This window comes from Phascolarctos cinereus, unplaced genomic scaffold (assembly GCF_003287225.1).
Source record: "Phascolarctos cinereus isolate Bilbo 61053 unplaced genomic scaffold, phaCin_HiC Scaffold_726;HRSCAF=1367, whole genome shotgun sequence".
Classification (NCBI taxonomy): domain Eukaryota; kingdom Metazoa; phylum Chordata; class Mammalia; order Diprotodontia; family Phascolarctidae; genus Phascolarctos; species Phascolarctos cinereus.
In genome coordinates, this window is record NW_027556098.1 from 426,151,659 (window position 1) to 426,173,272 (window position 21,614).

At 48.7% G+C, this 21,614-nt stretch overlaps 1 protein-coding gene across 1 annotated transcript in view; it reads right to left on the reverse strand.

Moving 5' to 3' along the window:
• LOC110197756 (uncharacterized) overlaps positions 1-21,614 on the reverse strand; it is a 37,286-nt gene that overhangs the window by 11,136 nt on the left and 4,536 nt on the right. The window contains exons 2-6 of the mRNA XM_020971805.2: positions 18,903-18,963; positions 14,167-14,259; positions 10,847-10,963; positions 1,610-1,736; positions 741-836 (exon numbers count right to left, since the gene is read on the reverse strand). Of these exons, the coding sequence (XP_020827464.1) occupies positions 741-836; positions 1,610-1,736; positions 10,847-10,963; positions 14,167-14,259; positions 18,903-18,908 (439 nt within the window). The 5' untranslated portion in view covers positions 18,909-18,963. The remainder of the gene's footprint in view (positions 1-740; positions 837-1,609; positions 1,737-10,846; positions 10,964-14,166; positions 14,260-18,902; positions 18,964-21,614) is intronic.

The window sequence follows — 21,614 nt, forward strand, 5'->3', positions numbered from 1 at the left end:
AAAAAAAGAGAGTAACGGAGTCATCAGAGAAGTGATTTGCACCCCGTCAGACAACTGTGGGAGAAGGCTGTATGCCTTCAACACACCTGGCCAACACGTGCTTTTCTTCCTAGTCTCCCCTTTCCAAGTCACCCTCCACCACACATCTGCCAGGCGGTTTTCTTCAAACGTCACCCTCACCATATCACTCCCCTGTTCATGGAATGAACTAATCAGGGGCACCTTATTGTGCTTAGGATACAATGGAAACTCCTCTATATGGGCTTCTGAAAGCCCTGCACAAGTGATAACAACTCGCCTTTCCAGATTCCAACACCTATAACTCCCCTTCCTCCACTCTTGGGTTCAGCCAAACTGGCTTCTCATTGCCCAGGTGAACACGGCCTCTACTTCCCACCTCTGCACATGGCTGGTCTTCCCACCTGACCTCCACCTCAGAGAAGCACGTCTTTACTTTGAAACTCAACTCACAAAGCTTTTCTTCATTTGTACCTAAGCTACATGGGTTTCTGCTGTCTGTCTGGATGTCTGGCTCCCCTGGAAAAATGGAAGCTCCCTGAGAATAAGGATGGAGGCATTTTTGGTTCTGCACCCCCAGAACCTGGCCTGGCAGCCAGCACACACCAGGTCTTTCACAAGACCTGCTGACTGACTAGACACTTCAAAGATCTGACCACTGATTGACCAGCCAAGCAGTTGCTTATCACAACTCCCTTCTAGGCTGGTTTTTCTTCACTCACCTGGACAAATGTCTTTTAGGGATTCTCCATCTTGCACCCAAGGTACTTTTCCTTTCTCCAACTGGGAGATCACATCAGGTTTGGATACTGGAAGCCCTACTCATGGAGAAAGAAATTCAAAAGACAATCAACAAAGAATTCAAATCCTAGCCCCCTACTCTTCAGGCAAAGAAACAATATATGCTTTAAGGGAGGTAAATAAAACCTCTGGAGGAAGAAATACATGGTACTCCCAGAAAGATCAGAGTCCCAGCTTTAGAGCTGGAAGGAACTCCCTTAGAGGTCACCTGGCCCAACCGCCTCATTTTACAGATGAGGAAACTGAGACCCAGGGAAATAACCTATATTTCCCAAAGTCCCACAGGGAATAAGTGAGTGAGACAGGATCTGAAGGAAAGGATTCTGATGCCAAATCAAGCACGCTTTCCTTGGCACCAAACTGCGTTTCACTCATAGGGTGATTCACATTCAGACACAATTAACTATACTTTATTTAACCAACCGGTGACTAAAAGACCAACGATATTTTCAGGAACCTGCCCCCTAACTTCAGAAAAAGATCTCTGGCTACTTCTCTGAAAGGAGAGAACAAAAGAAGGGGAGCAGTGCAGGAAAGGAGAGGGAGCTCCTAGACCACTCTAATGACACTGGTGATTTCAAAATCTCATCAAACAAAGACCATTTATTCACCTGGGACGCAAACAGAAACACTCTGTCTCTTGGTCATAAAGGACTTAAGCCCATCCCCAATGTCCACGAATTCTTGAACACTGTTCCACTAAGCCAAAATGCAAGAGAAATACTTGAGGAATCCCCCAGTATGTAGTGAACAAAGAAGCAAAGACATGTCAGACGGAGGTCATCCTTACCCAGGGACACCAGGTTCTCATAGTTCTCCAGCATCACGTCCCTGTAGAGGTTCCTCTGGGCGGGGTCCAACTGCCCCCACTCCTCCTGGGTGAAGTCCACAGCCACGTCCTTGAAAGTTACTGCAGTCTGGAACACGGAACACACTCCAGATCACTTGGGGCCTACCCCTGTGCCAGGCACCCTGTGAGCATGACCCTACTGAGCACTTCAGTCACAGCCAAAACCAGGACTCCGAAGTCAAAGAAAAAAATTCTACAATCAGCCAAAAAGAAAGCTCAGGCACAGGAAGCCACAGTCAGGAAGGATCACACAAGACTTGGAGGCTATCACCATGAAGAGGAGGAGAGTTTGGAATATGCTATTCCAAAAGGCACAAGATAAAGGCTTTCAACCAAGACCAACCTATTTGGCAGAACTGAGCATAAAAATGGACTTGTAATGAAGCAGATTCCTAAGCATTCTTGATGAAAAAGTCAATACTTTGAAATGGAAAAGGAGAAAGTATATATATTCAATCAATTGACTATAATGCAATAAATATCTTCAGTAAAGGGCCTTTGAAAAAGGAATTATTGGGGACTCAATAACTTAATCTTAAAGAATTAGTGGGGCAGGGGGCAGCTAAGTGGTGCAGCGGATAGAGCACTGGCCCTGAAGTCAGGAGGACCTAAGTTCAAACACTTGGCACTTACTAGCTATGTGACTCTGGGCAAGTCACTTAACCCCAATTGCCTAAAATAAATAAATAAATAAAAGATAAAAAAATGATGAATTAGTGGGTCCAGGAACAAATGATAGAAAACTATATTAAAGAAAACAACATAAAAAAACTTATAGCGTATACCTAAAGCAGTCATTAGTGGTTTTCTATCTTTACTTATTTAAGTATTGCTTTCCATCTCTAAACACTTTCATCAGTAAAAAGGAAAAAAGAACAAATTGACAAATTCTGATACAAGTAAAATAATCAGAAAAGCAACTAACCCAAAACTCCCAACTAAAAACAAAAGTAGAAATTGTTTCCACTCTAAAGCACAGGAATGAATGAACTTTCCTTAACCTGCTAACTAAGTAGTATGTAAGATAAAGAACAAACACTATAACTAATAGACAAAAATTAACGGCCTTTCCAATAAGAGCATATGGAAAGCAAGGCTGTCCATTATCATCACTCTCAAACCACATAATAAAGCAGTAATCATCAAAATGTTTTGGTACTAGTTAAAAAGCGAGGTCAATCAGTGGAAGAGATTAGGTATTCAAAATATAGAAGTAAACTTAATAGCCTAATGTTCCATAAACCCAAAGCCTTCGGCTATTAAGATAAAATGTCGCTACATGAAAAACTGCTGGGAAAACATAAAAGCAGTCAAGCAGAAATTATGTACAGACTGATTATTTCACACCAAATACCGAGGTAAGCTCCAAATGGAACCATGACTGAGAAATACAAGTGTGACACCATTAATCAGAAATACAAAGAAATGTACCTGTTTGATCTACAGATACAGGAACAGTTCATGAACAAACAAGGAATAGGGGGCATCAAAGATGACAAAATGGACAACTTATATTATATAAAATTAAAGAGACTTTTGCACAAACAAAACCAATGCAGATAAAGTGATTTCCCTTAAGTGCAGATCCAAGCTTGTCACCCCCCCCACTCCCACTCCCAGCCTTGATAAACTCCAGAGATTCCCTCTTAGCCCCAGGGTCTTAAAACCCTTTCAATCTTTGTGTATTCTCCAAGCCAGCCAATGCCCTCTTTGCTATTCACCTCCTGACTCCACACCTCTTTGCTGGCCTTCTTGACCTACCTCTGAAACCTCTGACACTGTTAATCACCCTCTACTGGACACTAGGCTTCTTGCACACTGCTGTCTCCTGCTTCTCCTACCTATCTGACCACTCCTTTTCAGTGTCATTTGTTAGAGCTTCATCATGTCCCCTAATTGGGGCAGGACTCTGTTCTGGGTCCTTTACACTCCTCACTTGGTAATCTCATTAGCTATCATGGATTCAATTATCCTTTCTACTCTGCTTATTCTCTAATCTATCAAGCCCTCATCTCCATCTCAAAGTGGATGTCCAGTAGACACCTCAAACTCAACACGTCCAAAATAGAACTCATCTTTCCCCTTAAACCCTCACCTGCTCCCACCTTCCCTATTACTGCCTAGGGCAACACTATCCTCCCAGTCTCTCAGGCTCACCCTCTCTCACCATCTCTTAAATATGCCCCCTTCTCTCCTCTGTCACTGCTCCCACCCTGCTGCAAGTCCTCCTCACCTCACCCCTGGACCACAGCACCAGCTGCTGGTAGGTCTGCCTCCCTCCAGTTTCTGTTGAGGGCCGGCTCTAAAGAGTCCGATCTGGGTTTAAGATCCAGGACAGAGTTTGACTCTTGCCCAGGCTTAACCCACAGGGCTCAATCGTTTAGGAAGCAGGGCTCTCCAAATCTCCCCCTGCAAGGGAGGCTCCTGAGACATTCCTTCTCACTCTTTGAACCTTAGATTTACACATTCACTCCTCTATGCAGGTGGTGCCAAGGCGCCTGGGAAAACCTTGGAAAATACAACCCCATCTAGGAACCCTCATAATGAGGAAATGTATGTTGTCATGTCCTCAGCAGATGCTTTGGGGAGTATCTCAAAGGAAGGACTCTTTGAAGTGAGGATAGATTTTCTCTATATATCCTGTACCCCCAGATGAATAAACTGAGTCAGTCTTTACTGCTCCGCCTGGCCCACGTCTCACATTTATTTCGTGCCTTCCTGCCTAAGGCACTATCTGATTGCTGGCAACAGTCTCTCCCCACTCTGATCCACCAAAGTGATCTTCCTAAAACACAGGTCTGGTCATGTCACCCCCCAACTCAACAAACCACAGTGGTTGCCTGCAGCTTCCAGGAACACACTCAAAAGCCGTGTTTGCCACTGAAAGCCCTTCATAGCCTGTCCCCTCCCCCTTTCCAGTCTCCTGCCACCTTACCCAATATGTACCCTTCGATCCAGCGGTCTTGGTCTCCTGGCTGTTCCACCAATAAGATGCTACATTTCCCAGCTTCTTTCCTTGCGTTTTGCACAGCTGGGCCCTCCATGCCTGGAATTCTCTTCTCACTTATCTCTACCTCAGTAAGCAAGGAGGGTTTTGTTATTCCCTTTTAGATAATAGTTCCAGGATCCATGGCCAAAATTCCCATGAATTATGGTTGAAAACATCTCTACCATGCTTGCGCAGTGAGATTTAGGGGTGATGTAATGTATACCTGTGCTGTGCTAGATCATGACGATATTGCTAAAGTTAACCTGTGAGCTTAATGTTGGCGAGATGCCTCCTTTGTCTGCTGACCTATAAAGCAAGTGGGCTCTGTTCAGTGAGTGGGGGACCTATTCTGGGGCATGGGGAATGCATGGAGGAATGCGTGTACCTGCCCCGATCAGCCCCCATCAAAGCTCGGAGGAATCCCATGTTTGCCTCAACTGGCTCCCACTGCAGCTTAGGGGATGAGGAGTTATATTCCTATTCTCACCTGCCCCTGCCAGAAGTGTGATTAGGGAATGCTGTAGGAGTTGGTGCTCCTCTTATCAGCAACCCTATTGAGAAGACTAGATGAGAATAAAGTAACCTCATTTAAACCCTGCAAAGCTGTCTTCCTGGCTGACCAGATCAAAAGTGAACCTGGGCTAGAACACCTGTTAGCGTCAGGAGCCCTCCTGTGTTCTCCTGCCCAACAAACTGGGGTTTCCTGTGAAACACCCCCTAGCTTCCTGCAAGGCTCATCTTCAACCAAGAGCTGTTTTGACCCGCCTTAACACTAGTGCCTTCCCTCCCTTAATCATCACCAATTTATCCTGCACCTCATCTGGACATCGTCTCCACTGTAGACTGTGAGCTCCTTGACAAGGACTGTCTTCTGCCTTCCTGTGCACTCCTACTGACTAGCACATAGTAGGTGCTTAATAAATGCTTTTTAACTTTTTGACTCATAGTTATAAAGGAAATGGGGAAGTGAGGGGGAATACTTGCAGCAAGTTTCTCTGTTAAAAGATTCATATCCAAGACATACAAGAAACAGATTCAAATTTATAACAGTATAGGAGTCATTACCCAAATGGTCAAAGGATAGAAATAAGCAGTTTTTAAAGGAAGAAATCTGGACTATCAAGAAGTATGTGAAAAAAGGCTCCAAATAACTATTAATTAGAAAAATGCAAATAAAACCAGCTCCGAGGCTCCAGAACAAAGCCCAGACCAGCAAGAGGGCTTAGAAAGACTCCCCTCCCCTCCCCTCCCCTTCCCTTCCTGCTTTCTTTCTTCTTCAAACAATGGAGCAGTGGATAGAGCAGGGCCCTGGAGTCAGGAGGACCTAAATTCACATTAGACAGGTACTAGCCTTGTGACCCTGGGACAAGTCATTTAACCCTGACTGCCTCACAAAAATAAAATAAAATAAAAATAAATTAACTAATTAATAAATAAAATAATGGATGGCTAGCTAAAAATAGAGGATAAGGGAGAGGCATTAAGAAATGAAGATGATATAAAACAAATTACAGTATTAAACTTAAAATCAATTAAAAATAAGTTTGTGAAATGACCAACAAAATAGATCAAAAGTTAGTAAGTTTAATTTTAAAAAAGAATAAAGATTCAAATGATCAAATTTAGAAATGAAAAAAGCAAAGCTCCAGGTTTGGTCCTGAGCTGCTTGACATTTTTATCAATGATATATTGTGCCTCAGTGGTTCACAAACTCATTTTAACAACATCAAAATATGTTGTGAACTCTAAGGGTTCATATTTCAAAGAAGAATAAAATGAGAATACTCAAATATATGGTAGAAAATGGCAGGAGAATTTTACAAGTGTTTTTTTCACTAAGAGATTAAAAATTCCTTTTTTTTTTATTTTTAGCAACAAATTTATGAGGGTTTCATTTTTGAATGATGTTCGTAGTCCAAAATTCAAGGGAATTAAATTTTGTTTTTCATTCACTTTCAATCCATCAACTAGAGAAATAGAAAACATATCAAATGGGTTATAAATCCAATTTAATTTATTAGAAATTTCAGGAGAACATTTATTGAAAATCATTCTAAAAATTTCAGATGATCACTGATGTCTCCAGCTGGATCCAATGTTAGTTCACTTTCTTTTTTTTTGGGCAATGGGGGTTAAGTGGCTTGCCCAAGGTCACCCAACTAGTAAGTGTCATGTATTTAGGCTGCATTTGAACTCAGGTCCTCCTGACTCCAGGGCTGGTGCTCTATCCACTATGCCACCTCCCTGTTTGTTTACTTTCTAATAAGAAATTATGGAATGTCAAAAAGTACTCAGGATTCTTCTCATTGTGTGGTTCCCAAATTTTTGCTTCATAATCACACTTCCTCCTTCGACCTGAATGCAGCAGATGTCTGTATTAGTTCCCCAGTGATGTGTCGGGTCCTTAATTTTTTTTTTTAAGAGATGTAAGCTAGGTAGGCTAATCTTTGTAGCCATGTTTTATCTTTTGTACAATTATTCAGGTAAAAGGACGGCAAGTGAGCGATCTGCAAGCATTATCTCAACCCCTCAAGGCAGATGCTATGATTATCTCCATTTTACAGCAGAGGAAAATGAGGCAGAGGGCAGTTAAATGACTTGCCCAGGGTCCCACACACAGCTAGCACGTAAGTGTTGGAGACAGGACTGGAACTCAAGTGTCTCCGACGCCCAGTCCTGCCTGGAGCACTCGACATCTCCCTCTCAGTCCCCTGGGCTGGACTGGTGCCCAGAGCACTCCCACTGATCATGATAAGAGAAGCAGGAATGCTCCTAGCTCCCCACAGAGCCCACCCCGCTCCCGCGCTCCTTCCCCTTCCTCAGAGGTCAGCAGCTGGCTCTGGGCCTTTCTCAGCTTCCCAAGTCCAGCCCTTCTAAAAGGGCTTCACCACGCCTGTGGACACTCCCACAAACACCCAACTCTCCTCTTCCGCAATCACTCACTTCCCACGACCTCTTCCTCCATGCCAGCTTGGCCACACACAGACAGGGTCATCTCTCATCCTGCTGCTACTCTCGGCTGTCCGACTTCCACACTTGTGAGCTGTGACACTCCTTTACGTGATCCTATTTCTCATTCCATCTTTCCCTTCTCAGTCCTTTCTCAGGCCAGCATCACTGTACTGGCTACAATCTCCTGCCTTCCCTACCCTGACCTATCGGTGAGCCAGGCCCTCGCCAGGCCTCCCAAGGCCCCAGTGGCACATTCCTCTCAGGCTCCACGAACAATTTATGTTACGGAGCCCCTTCTAGGCCCTCACTGCTGTGGGGGAGCCTTTTAAGCCTCCTTGATTGACCCGATCTCCCCCTGACCCTCGTCATCCCTCTCTCCAGCCCCCCAAGGAGGCAAAGGCACCCTGGCCCTCACTCCCCCAGCTGAGACCCTGCTTCGCATGTCTCCCCTCCTCTTCCTCATTCCACGATGCCTGGGTGCCCTCTGCCCCATCTCACATGAAGCCACTGCCCTTCCCCTTGTCGAAGCAAAGGGATCCCAGGCTCTTCTGGCTGTTCTCCCCTGCAGCCTCTCCCTGTCTGCACCTACCAATGTGCCCACATTTCGCTCATCTCTGAAAAACCCTTTCCTTGATCTGTTTATCTTTAATAGTAGTAACCCTTTTGTGGCTAAACTACATGATAATTTCAATAGATGCAAAAAAAGCCCCTTTTTAAAAGATAATAAAAGTGCCTATCTAAAGCCAAAAGCAAGCATCATATGCTATGGGGATAGAGCAGAACATTTTACAATAATGTGGGAGTAAAGCAAGGACATCCTCTCTCCCCACTCTTATTTAGAATAGTTCTAGAAATGCCAGCAATAAGACAAGAGAAAGAAAGGTGCAAAGAACTCAATTCTAGGGTGGCAGGCAGCAGCACTGGATACAAGGCCAGGCCTGGAGTCAGGAAGATCTGAGTTCAAATCCAGCCTCAGACACTTACAGTTGTGGGACCTGGAGTAAGTCACTGCTTGCCTCAGTTCCCTCATCTTTGAAATGGTAATCCTAACAGCGCCTCCCTCCCAAGGCTGTCGTGAGGATCAAATGAGGTGATATTCGTGAGGCACTTAGCACAGCGCCTGGCACACAGCGTTATGTAAATTTGGGATGTTATTATTATTATCATTATTATTATCATTGTTGTTGTTAATGATGGGCAAAGAAGGGCTCAAACTATCCCCGTCTGCAGATGCTGCGATGGCGTACTCGGGAAGTCCAGAGAAATCAGCAAAGCCACGAATCCGGACAATGTGGAGCTTCGGTAAAGTCGCAGGCTACACAATCAGCCTTCAAAATTCAGCTGCATTGTTATCTAACAACATTAACCACCACAATGACTGGCATTTACACAGAACCCACTACACACCAGGTGCACCCCTAAGCGCTTCGTAAATAGCACCTCATTCGATCCTCACGACATGCGTGGGGGGGAGGTGCTGTTACGACCCCCGTTTTATAGGCAAACAGGTGAAGTGACTTGCCCAGGGCCCCACAGCTAGCAAGTTTCTGAGGCTGGATTTGAACTCAGGTCTTCCTGACTCCAGGCCCAGCACTCTGTGCACTGTGCCACCTAGGTGCACCAGAAACTTTATAGAACTTGATAAAATAATAACAAAATTCATTTGGAAAAACAAAAGGTTCAGACCAGGAGTGGGGAACCTGCAGCCTTTAAGGCCACGCAGGGCCTCCTACAGCCTTGGCAGTGGCCGTCTGACCACACCCAAATTTTACAGGGTTTAGAAGGCCACGCGGGGCGTCCTGCAGCCTTGGCAGTGGCCGTCTGACCACACCCAAATTTTACAGGGTTTAGAAGGCCACACGGGGCCTCCTGCAGCCTTGGCAGTGGCCGTCTGACCACACCCAAATTTTACAGGGTTTAGAAGGCCACATGGGGTTAGGCTACCAAGGGAAATGATACAAAGAGGTGGGGAGGAAGAGGGGACATCCTCTCTGGGCCTCAAATTCTATTATAAAGCAGCAGCTGTCAAAACCAGCTGGTATTGGTTAATAAAGAACTGAGCAACGGATCAATGGGACAGACCAGGCAAGAGATAATTGGAAACAACGGAGTAAAATAACCCAGTGTTTGACAGAACTGAAACGATAAATTACCTAGAAAAAACTCCTTATTTGTTCAAACTGTCGAGAAAACCATAAAGCTGTAGGGTGCAAGTTAGGCCTGGACCCACATGGTGTGCCATACTCCACAGCACGCTCTAAACCGACAGGCAGCCTCAACATTCAAGTTCACACTGCCAAAAACTGGACAGGAGCCGATCGCATGCCTCCCACAGCCACGACTATGAGATATCCTCTTAAACAAACGAGAGCTGGAGGCAATCAGCAAAGACAAGACGGACATGAAACTGGAAAGTTCATGCACAGGCAATGTCAAAGCACCCAGGGTAAGAAAAAGCGGTCAAAGGGGGAAAAAAATCTTTACATCAGATTCATCTGATAAGGGCTTGGTGTCCGAGATCTGTACACAATGAGTAAACATAAGACTGAGCCACGCCTCCCTGGACAAATGCTCCAAGGACAGCAACAGTTTTCCAAAGAAGAGCTTCAAAGTCTCCACAAGCACAAGAAAAAATGCTCCAGCTGACAAGAGAGAGAAACACAAACCGAAACGCCGAAGTTCCACCTCACCCTCTGCAAACTGGCAAGAACGACAAGAAGCGACATCAGCCAGCAGTGGAGGGCTGTGGGAAGATGGGCGCACTAGCACCCCGCCGGTGGAGCCAGGAAATGGCGCGACCACTTTGGAAAACAATTTGGAATTCTGCAGCTACAGTTCACACTCTTGAACCAGACTCCACCATGGGGTTTACACCCCAACGGGAGTCACCGACAAGAAGAGAAGTCCCCACGTACTCCAGAATAATCACAGCAGCACTTTTGTGCGAGAACAGAGGAGTGAAAACAAAGGGCAATGGCTAACCAGATGGTGGTCCATGAGACACAGCACAACCGTGCTCTGAGAAATGAGGCATGTGATGAACAGAGAAGCATGGAAAGACCTCTGTGAACTGACGCAGGGGGAAAGAAACAAAGCCAAGGAAAAAATCATGGTCCCTGCAGCAATTTAAATGGGAATCTAGTTAAATGAGAAACACAGAAAAATGGCTGCCCACAAAATGAGGAATGATAAGCATGGCTAGGAAGAAAAGATCTACGGGTACGCTTCCAACCTACCGTTCTACAGAGGGGCGAGCTCCACATGTGTTGACCGCGGCCTGTGTCTTCAGACCTTTTCACCGTATTGAGCAGTTGTGCTGACTTTCTTCCTCTTCTTCTCTTTTTTTCTTTTGTCTTTAAAAAATATTTTTTATTATATGGTGTGGCTTTCTGGGAGGAGGAGAGGAAGGGATACTGGGGAAAAGTATGATGACATAAAAAAACAAAAGGCCTCAATAAAAACATTTACAAATGAAAAAAAAGAAAAAATCAAAAGAAATTTTAAAAAGGAATAATGAAGGGGACAGTTTCAGAAAAACCTGGGACAACCTATATAAACTGATACAGAATGAAAGGATTATAACAAAGACAGCAAGTTATGCAATGATAACAACATTATAGCATAAAAACAGCTTTGTGAGATTGCAGACCTCTGGTCAATGTAGTCACAGATCACACACGACTAGAGAAGCCCACAGCTCACTGAGAGGCTCTGAACTCCAAATGCAGGAGAAGGCACAAATTTCTGGACAGAGTCAGCCGAGGAATATGCTTTTTTACACGTTTGTTACGAAAGCTTTTTCTTTTGTTCACTAAGGCAAGTGGGGGGGTAGTTTAAGAACAGAAGATGGAGTAGGAAAGAAAACAGATGCTTGTTAATTGGAAAAACATTTTGTTTTAAACCAAAGTGCTTTTCCTAAGGCTGAAATCTGGCCACATTAGTGAGGATAAAAAAGCCTTCTTCTGGGGGCAGCTAGATGGCGCAGTGGAAAAAGCACCGGCCCTGGATTCAGGAGGACCTGAGTTCAAATCCGGCCTCAGACACATAACACTTACTAGCTGTGTGATCCTGTGTAACCCCACTGCCTAGCCAAAAGAAGAAAAAAAAAAGCCCTCTTTTAGCTTTTCCCCTTCTTCACACCTTGTCCCCAAGCCATCTTTCTGGCCTCATCATTCATTTCTCTCCTGGCTGAATTCTACCCTTCAGTCCAATGGGGCTTCTCTCTGTTCCTGTCTCTGGGCCTCTTTGCTCGCCACCCCCCCAGACCCGAAAGTCACTCTCTCATCCTTCGGGACGGACATAGTTCAAGCACCAGCTCCTACATGAAGTCCTTCCTTCTTGAGCCCCTCAACACCTTGTGGCCTCCCTCATCAATTACCCTATATTCAGTGACGTCTGCTGTCACGTATGTCCTGCCATGATCAGGTCTGGACATATTTATCACTCTGCTGAGAGTGGGGACAGTTTCTTTTCTTGCATTCCAGTGCCTGGCACAGAGCAGAAACTTAACCAACGCTGACTGGCTGACTGATGTGCTGGACAAGAGGAAGAATTAGAAGAGTCCCATGGGAAATCTCACTGACCTGGAACAGTGGAACAATTCTGTCGACTCTAGAGATGGAAGATTCCACTATATGGCACAGCCATGGCAACTCGCCTGAATGAAAACAGCTTCTCTCCACAGGTGGAGGAAACGCCAAGTAGGAGCTCTTCTGGGCCTGAGGGGCCCAAGACCAAGGAGAGAGAACCTGCAGGTGCCCCGAGACTCCCCTTTGACTGGAGGAGGCCAGATTTCCAAGGTCAGAGAAGAGTTCTTCTCCTGTTGGGTGAGCAGAGGAAGCTGGCCCAAGATGGCAGAGAAACTCTTCAACAAGCCAGTTCTGAAGACAGAGCACAAGTGATTCCAAGGAGGAGGACAGATGAGGAGCGGCCAAAAGGGACCATGTGTGGATGCAGAGGGGCAGAAATCAGAGGCAAAAGGGACAAGAGGGCAGCAAGGGCCAGCCACTATGGAGGAAGGAGAGAGGGCAGACTGACCCTGAAAGAACAGGGCTGGCGACACCGAGATCCAGAAGCCTACGATGGAGAAGAGCACTGGCGACCAGCTCAGAGAAGGGACAGGACAGCTGGGGACTGAGAAAGCTCTGAAAATGGGCCACAGTGAGGAGGCCAAAGGAGCCAACTTTGACTCTGATTTTGTTTTCTCTTTGAAGAAGAATGATCTTCAGTAATTTAGCCCTAACCCCTTGAAAGGACAGTGCAAGAATGGGGAGCAAGGAACAGAAATTCATGGATAGTGAGGAGGCAGGCAACAAGGAGCTCTTCTCAATGACTTTAAGTCACCAGGTGCAGATGAACTTCAAGGCAGAACACTGAAGAAGGCGGCAGATGCGACTGCTGACCCCTTATCAGGAATCTGGGAAGGGCTTTAGAGAATGGGAGTATAGTGGGCTACGGAGGCCAAGTGTCCTGATGAACCCGAGAAGGAAGAGGGTAGATTCTTCAAAGTACCCGGCAAAATACATGAAAGCCCCTCATCCAGGTAGGTGCTGGCAGCACGCAGAGGAAAGCCAGGAACAGGAGGAGACAGGGAGGCTGCCCGAGAACAGGCCACGAGGCCCGGGCCAGGCCCTTTGATCCAAAGAATATACCCCCTGGACGCCAAGCCTGAAAGAGAAAGGTGGGAGCAGAAAAGTGGGAACAAGATGGGGAAAGGCGACACACCAGACAGAGCCTGTAAAGGATACAGGGGATGTGACCGCAACAAGAATCCTGATGAACACAAAGAGCACAGGAAAACCGAGCCACAGAAATGTCTGCAGCAGGATTTGAACTCAGGTCTTCCTGTGCTACAAGTCCTACATTCTAACCACTAGGCCACTGAGATCCCTGAGAGATTGGAAGGAGAATACAAAGGGAGACTTCCCTAAAAACCAACTGTAGGCTACAGAGAAGAGTGAAGAGGAAGAAAGAGCACACACAATTCTAATACTGAAAGCCCAAACAAGACAAGCCCTAAGGGAGGAGGAGCCCGGCTGCCATGCCCTTCTTCACAAGGCGGGGCTCACGGCATGTGCCATCAGGTCTCCCTGGGATCTCGGGGGGGCCAGAACTGCTCTTTTTTATTCTTTACGCTGGACGGCTCTCCAGCTGGGAGAGCAGGAGGGATATGCTGAGAACTGAAGGTAATGTAAAAAACACAAGATGGCAAAGAAAATCTTTTTAATGATATCCTCACTGATTTTGTTGGCATACCAACAAACTAGTAAAACTCCAGGGAATCCTAAAGACAGCCTACTAAGACGATAAGAATTCCTCCAGTTCCTGTTAGACCTGTCTAATAGCAACAGCGCACTCCATGTATTATCTCCTTCTATCCTCACCACAATCCTGCAAGGAGATGCTGTTCCTGTCCCTGTTACAGATGAGGAAACTGAGGCAGGCAGAGGTGAGGGGACTTGGCCAGGGTCACCCAGCTAGAAGCATCGGAGGCGGAATTTAAACTCGGGTCTTCCTAACTCCAGGCGTAGGCCAGAAGGGGCAAACCCCAGCTCACCTGGGATCGGGCTGCTTGGGAGCCTGAAGCCACTGTCTTCTCATCCTCCATGCTCCTTCCTTGGTGTTGGGACAGAGTCTTGAGGCACTGTAGCTGGAAAAGGGAAACAGAGTCATGAAGTAATCTTCCAATCGAGAGGCGCGACCCACTTACGCCTAAGGTCATGGGACCTCAAGGCCCGTCCTGCGGCCGCAGCTGACCACTCGGGCCCAGCCTCTGGTCCAAGAGTCAGCACTTATGGCTTCAGTTCCTACTCTGGCTCTCTTGGTGCTACGAACAATTTTTGGGTCTCAAAATTAAGTCTGCCATATGTTAATGCCAGATAACTTCAGTACAAAGATAAGGTAAGCTGAGCAGGATAAGAAATTTATCAAAAAATATGATCATGAATAAGGAATGAGAAAGGCCAAAGACCTATGGACCATAAAGCAGCTACGTTCTTATATAGCTTTCACATTTTCTTCAAGAAAAGAATCAGAGGACATTGGACATGAATAGCTTCAAATGATATTGCCGAAGAAATAAAAATGTTTATTTTCCCTGACAGGACACTCATTATTGACATGGGGAACATTTGTGAGTCGGCTACCTATGTATGGTCAGACCACTGACCTATTAGGACAAAGCTAAAAGAAAGAATAAAAGTGAGAAAAAAAAAAAAGACAGCGTGTGCGACTGAGGCAGAGTCCAAGTTGCAAAGGGATTTCCCCCAGACAGCTGGGGTCTCCAGAGGTCCAGGACAAGGGTCTACCATTACAGACAACTACAAAGACCTCACTGTTGTCGCTGCTCTTCAGTTGTCTCAGTTGTGTCCGACCCCCTGGGACACATTTTGGGGTTTTTCTGGCAAAGAAACTGGACTGGTTTGCCATCTCCTTCTCCAGCTCATTTTACAGATAAGGAAACAGAGGCACACAGAGTGAAGTGACTTGTCCAGGGTCACATAGCTAATAAGTGTTTGATGCTACAATTGAACTCAGGAAGATGAGCCTGTCTCCAGGCCCCGTTCTCTATTCACTGTGCCACCTAAACAGGGGTTGGGGCTTCAAGGAAGAGACAGAAGGACATCTGTTTGTGATCAGATAAGACAAGTTCAGAGTTCATGAACAAGGAAGTAGTGCATTTGTGGGTAAGGCAAAATCATCTTGAGTGGCCGACATGGGTGGAAAAGCAGGTCATGTGACATGGTTAGATTGAGGAATTGGGAGGTATCAATACATATACTGAAGTCCCTTAGGGTATAGAGGGCAGACCCTGAGAAGTTCATTGAGGAAGGAAGGAGTGTGTCTGTAGATTTCAACTGGGTGGTAGATGTGAGCAGCTTGGACCTCGGAGGAAGAGAGGTCACTGAGTGATGAGGGAAGGGGGAGAGCTTGGAAGCGACCATGGGGAGCAAGGAGGATGGAGGATTCCCACCCCAGCTCCACCAGTAAGCTGAGGACAGTGAGGAAGGGGCAGCTGGAGGGGGGGGGGGGGGCGGGGCTAGGTCATTTGAGGAGCCTGTGTAAAGCACTTAGCTCAGGGAATGGCACAGCACACAGCTGATTGATGAATGCTTTGCCCCTTAAAGGGTTAACCTTAGTGAAATCCTGCCCCCGCCCCCCCCCATGAGGGGCAGGGGCTGGAGTAGGGAGGAAGCCTTGTCAACATGATCTCAGTGACGAAGATGGGCAGGGACCTGGAGGTTGGCAGATGTCACCAATTATCTGGAGAGGGTTCTAGAGTCCAGCAGAGGAGCTGAAAAGGAGGAAGGCTTGCTGAGAGATCGTGAGAGAGGGAGGGCCAGGAACCATCTGGAGGGAAGTAGCCCAGACCCTTGGAGACAGCAGTGACCCCCAAGCCACCAGACCAGCTTCCAGCCTGGCCCCTGCAAGCCATCGTGAAGGGAAGAAATAATGGGGAGAAAGAGCCCACTCGCCTCAACACCAGCATCAAAACTGCTGACCAACCCTCACCTGCCAACAGTCAGACAAGCCGACAGCCCTGGGAGGGGCAGTGTCCCCCAAGTCCCCCACAGCCCGATGACCCAGAAAGCAGAGTTCTTGGTACCCACGTCCTGGCCCTGGCAGGTGGTTCAATATCAGAAACCAATGGGATCTGATCAGTGGCAAGAACATGAAAGAAGAGGCCTGACCACTGCCTCTGCTGCTGCCCCCAACGACCACGTGTGGGACCTTCCCATCGGACTTGCAGCTGAGCCCCTCCCTGGGTGCTGTCTCCCCCACTAGAAGGGGAGCAGGGACTGTCTCACTTTTCTACTGCTATCCCAGGCACTTAGCCTAGCGCTTGGCACACAGTAGGCGCTTAACAAATGCCTTCTCGCATCTCTCCGGTCTTGCCACAGCTTCTAAAAAACATCTTCCCAGCCCTGGTCTGCCCCAACCCATCAGTGGTCCTGTGTAGGGTCTGTACACGGCCCTGAAGGCCCAATCCAACTCTTGCCTAAAAGGATGCCGAAGCACTTCTAGATTTGGGGGAGAGCTTTGTTTTCTTAGTTGCTTTCCTTTTGGAAAACTGTGACCTCATCAAGGTGGAAGGAAGAGAAAAAAGGAGGTGGCCCTGGGGTGAGGATCTGGAGCCCCTAGAGGCCAAGGGGGTGACCCAGGGGCTGGATCAAGCTGAACGTCAGCAGCACCCATGACCCAGGCAGTTAGGGGGCCGAGGCTGGGGACCCACCGAGGGGGAAAGCTAGGTAGGGCCATCTCTCACTCACCTCCTTCCTCCAGATGTGGGCCAAGGCTTTTCCCAAAGTCCTATCACACCAGGCAGGGCCACCAGTTATGGGATCTCACCCTTCACAGCCATCCCTGACTTAAAGCTCTCGGAAAAGGCCTCAGGGAACTGCAGACAAAGGTCCAAGGTGGAAGGTTGTTACTGACAGTGAAATCACACAAGGGTTCCCAAAGGAGGGGGCAATACCTGGCACCCAGTTAGTACTTCCATGCTTTTAGACTGATTATAAAGTACGAGGAGGACTTGAAAAGACACAGAGGAGGGCAGCTAGGTGGCACAGTGGATAGAGCACCGGCCCCAGATTCAGAAAGACCTGAGTTCAAATCCGACCTCAGACACATAACACTTACTAGCTGTGTGACCCTGGGCAAGTTACTTAACCCCATTGCCTAACCAAAAAAAAAAAAAGAAAAGAAAAGAAAGAAACAAAAGCAAAGACACAGAGGAGGGAGAATAAGTCAGGTAGTGGGAGTTTTGTGAGCAAAGGCACAGAGGCAGGAAAACAGGGCACATGAGGTAGCTAAATGTTGCAGTAGATAGAGCCCTGGGCCTGGAGTCAGCAAGAAGTGATTCAAATCTGGCCTGATACTTACTAGCGGGGTGACCTTGGGCAAGCCACTTCCACTTGTTTGCCTCAGTTTTTCCCTCAAACATAAAACAGGGGTCACAATAGCACCCACCTCCCAGGGCTGTGTGAGGACCCAGTAAGATATCTGTAAAGCAGCACTTAGCACAGTGCTTGGTACGCAGTAGGCGCTTAATAAATGTTGTTCCCGCTCTCCCCAATCCTCCAGCAGCCCAGAGGCCCTGGGGACACAGATAATCATTTCACAACTCCAGCAAACCAGGGCCATGGTGGATCCTGGGCTACCAGCCCAGTGCTAGGGGAGGCCGCCAGAACGCTCTTCCAGCACACACCTCGGACACTTGTAGCCAAAAGAAAGGAGCGTCTGCACTGATGTGAAGGGTCGCTGGTGTGGCTGAAGCAGAGGTCCATTACTTGATGCCTGTGACTCCCCCTCTGTGCCCCACTCCTCTTGGGTCCATGTGCCGTCTCCCGAGAACCTCCTTTCCTGAACTGTTATAGTCCCCAAATTCCCTCCCTGTTGGCCAAGCTAGCAGGCCAGGCCCAAGGGCCATCCCCAGAGGCTTCTAGCTAGAAGCCTTCCAGCACGGGAGAACCCACAGAGTGACCACTCAGCAATCAGAGTCCAACTTTAGGGTCAGACTGGAAAAGGGCTGGACGCCGGCCCCTTGATGAGCAGCAGCGCAAAGGCTCAAGGGACTTGTCCGCAGAAGCCTGGGCCCTAAGAGAAATAAGGTCTATGTTTGCCACGTGCCAGTGTGTGCTGTGAAGGATACTCTGAACACATACAGAAGTAGCAAAATAAGTAACGTATACACATATACAGAAGGCTATATGTGATGATTTTATTAGCGGTGTGGAAACACATTGATATAATGACACACATACAAATATACAAATGGCTGAGCTCAGCAACAAGGACCTGAAGAAAAAAACAGGTAACCCTTCCCGCCACCTGATTGCCTAGGCCCTGAAGGCCACCTCCTCTGCTAATTCTCTCTACGTGGCCTCCAGAGGTGATTCTTCCTTTCCTCCACCTGCAGCCACCCAACCCCAGAGTCTCCTTAGGTCCCCAGGGGCCCAGAGCACTCCAGGCAGGGGCCCATAGTCGCCCTCACTTTTCTACTTTCTGTTTCCAAAAAGAAATCCTGGGATGGATAACCAAACATGGCTCTTCAAAAAGTCACATTCCAAGAATATGACAAAAGTCTTTTCTCCATTAAGAGACTAGCTGCATCAGGTAGCATGGTGCTAGAGTCAGAGGGCAAAGGTTCAGATCCAGTTAGACACAGGCCTGCTGAGCGCACATACACACACTTAGGAACGTGTCTCCCCAACATAAACAGTGGTACCCCAGGAGGATGCTAAGCTCAGCCTCTCAAAGACAGCAAAAGCATCATCCCAGACACATACCTACCTGCATCTCAGGATCACCATGGCTGCAGGGCCACCAATGCCCAGGAGCTCCAGGAAGACCTCTGGAAGAGAAAGATACAACCGTCAAAAGAGAAGGGAGTGGGGCCAGACCCACCAAAGTCAAAGGAGGAAGAGGAGGAGGGGGGAGGGGTCAGACCCACCAAGTCAGAAGAAGTAGGTGGGGAACAAAGGCTGAGGCACCCCTCTAGCAGGCCCTGGTCCCCAGCTATAAAAGCACTGCTTCCCCAATAAATGTGTGCCCACAAGTACAAAGGCACATGCCTGCAAGTGGCCAGGCATAGCTGTAGCAGAGATCCTTCCTTTATGCTGGGAGCTTCCGGTCAGCCCTAAGGAAATGCCTCTACCTTCTGGGCCATTTCCATCCTCTTCCCCCAAGCCCTCCACCGTCTCCTCTCATGTGCACATTTCTATCACCTCCTTTTGTATTCCCTAAGACAGCTGGGAGCAGCAGCTGGGCACAGAACAATCACTTCAGAAGGACTCCCCCTCCTCAGCCCTTTCCAGCCTGGCCCCAGCCCGAGCCTCTCACCCATTCCCACCCTGCATGCTGCACTCATCCACAGAATGCCCTGTCATGATTCTGGGGAGCCCCCTCCTCCAGGCCCTGCATCCTTTGTGGACCCTTGGCCACATTAAGCACCTTCCCTGGGCTCCACAGAGCTCAGTCCAGGACTGCTGATCTTCCCCTTCACCCCAAACCTCGGCCCCAGGAGGATACACAAGTCCCGGGGAGACACCAGCCCGTTCCCTCCCAGGCTCACAAATCCCTCTGGCCAGCCCCTCAGAGCCTTCCCTTCCCCCCAACAGCCCTCAAAGTTCACCTGGACTGTCCCCTCCCCCACCTCAGGGCTCCAGTCCAGGAGGCCCCCCTAGCCCAGCAACGATCCTTTCCCACCCCCTAGAACTTACCCACAGCAGACCCTGTCCCCTCCTTCCTCCCCCATCCCTGCAGAGACAACTCCCTTATCCCCAGCTCAGAAGAGCCCCTCCCCCAAACCCAGACACAAATGAACATATATCATCCTCAGACAAGGCCACTGCCCCATCCCCTAATACACAGACCCCTGCTCTACAGAAGCATGTATTAGCGCTACAGAAGCCCCCACTCACCGCGTCACTCAGGAGCACTTACACACACACACACACACACACACACACACAGAGCCAGTCCCTCAAACCCATAAACAAAAACACATACATCAACCTCAGCCCTGCCCAGCCCTGCAGAGAAGCCCCTCCCCCAAATTCAGACCCAATCACATCCATAGAGCACCCCCAAGCTGCAGCCGCCCCAGGCCTAAGCTCCTCACCTACCCCCTGCATACAGATACCCAAAGACTGTGGCCAGTGCCCCGCCCCACACCACACACACATACACACAGCCTCTGGGCCCCAAGAACCCCTCACTAAACACATCCATCTCCCCACTCCGACAAATGCCCAGCATCCAGATCTGGGTCTGAAGAACCACTGATGTGACCATCACCTTACTATTCCCAGACCCACCCCTGGACCTTCCTTCCCTGAGTTAGCCCCCTTTTTATCCCACGGATGGCTTATCTGTTCCAGGTCCTCTGCAGACTGGGTCTCCATCAGACCAGGAGCTCCTTGCCGGCAGGACCTCTCTTGGGTTTCCTGACTACCCAAGCCAAATCCTGGGGCCAGGCCTGAGAGGTGCGGCCTTAATAATCTATCCCACAGACAGCCCTATCTCCCCATCCCATCCATGCCCCCATTTCCCCAAACCTGCTGAGCCCCCCCCTCACTCCCTCCCCTGGCCTGGGGCCTGGGGCCAGGCTCAGTAAGCCACACAAAGAGCCTTGCCCCATGGCACAGAGACAGCCCCGGTCCCCAAGCCCACACAGCACACCAGCACACCCCTCAAGTCAAGGAAGCCCCCTCTCAGCACCACAGAGCTCTCCCTCTGTCCTCACTCAAAGACACCTCCCAGTCCCAATCTCCTCCCCCTTCAGACACACCTGTCTCCATGTAGGAGGCCCCCTTCCCTGCTTAAAGGCAGCTAGCAAAGTGGCTCAGGGGATAGACTGCTAGGCCTGCAGCTCGGAAGACCCACAGCCACTCACTAGCTGTGTGACCCTGGTCAAGCCACTGCTGTAAAATGGGGCTACTGACAGCACCTCCCTCCCAGGGCTGCTCTGAGGACCAAACCACCGATTCGGCAAGAATTCAGCAGAGGCCACACACTGCAGGCTACAACCGGCCTGAACTGAGGCCTTCTCCATCCCATCCCGTGCCGTGCCATGCCCCGAGCTGCAGAGCCCCCTTCTGCCCACCACAGCCCCACAGGCCTGGCCTGCGGAACGCTCTCCTCTTCCCCCACGCCGGCCCCTGAAGAAGAGCAGAGAGCAGCCCCCCCACCCCACCCCATCTTCTCTCTAATCTCCCTGGCTGCTTCCTTCCCTGGGGCCTACACCCACGGCCAGGGCGCCTGAGCCCGCCACCCTCCAGCCTCACGTGGCCCCTCTCAGCCTTGTTTGCCTGCCTCCGCTTCCTTTCCTCTTCCTTCACCTCTCCCTGCCTTTGCCAGCCGGCTTCTGTCCTCAGCCTTCTCCGAAGGCAACCTAAGGACTTGTTCAATGCCAGATCTGATGGTGTTCTTCATGCCTATTGGCATGAGGACAGGCCGCCGATGGCCCTCTGCTGGATCCGCTTTTCTTTCTGGCCACCCGTT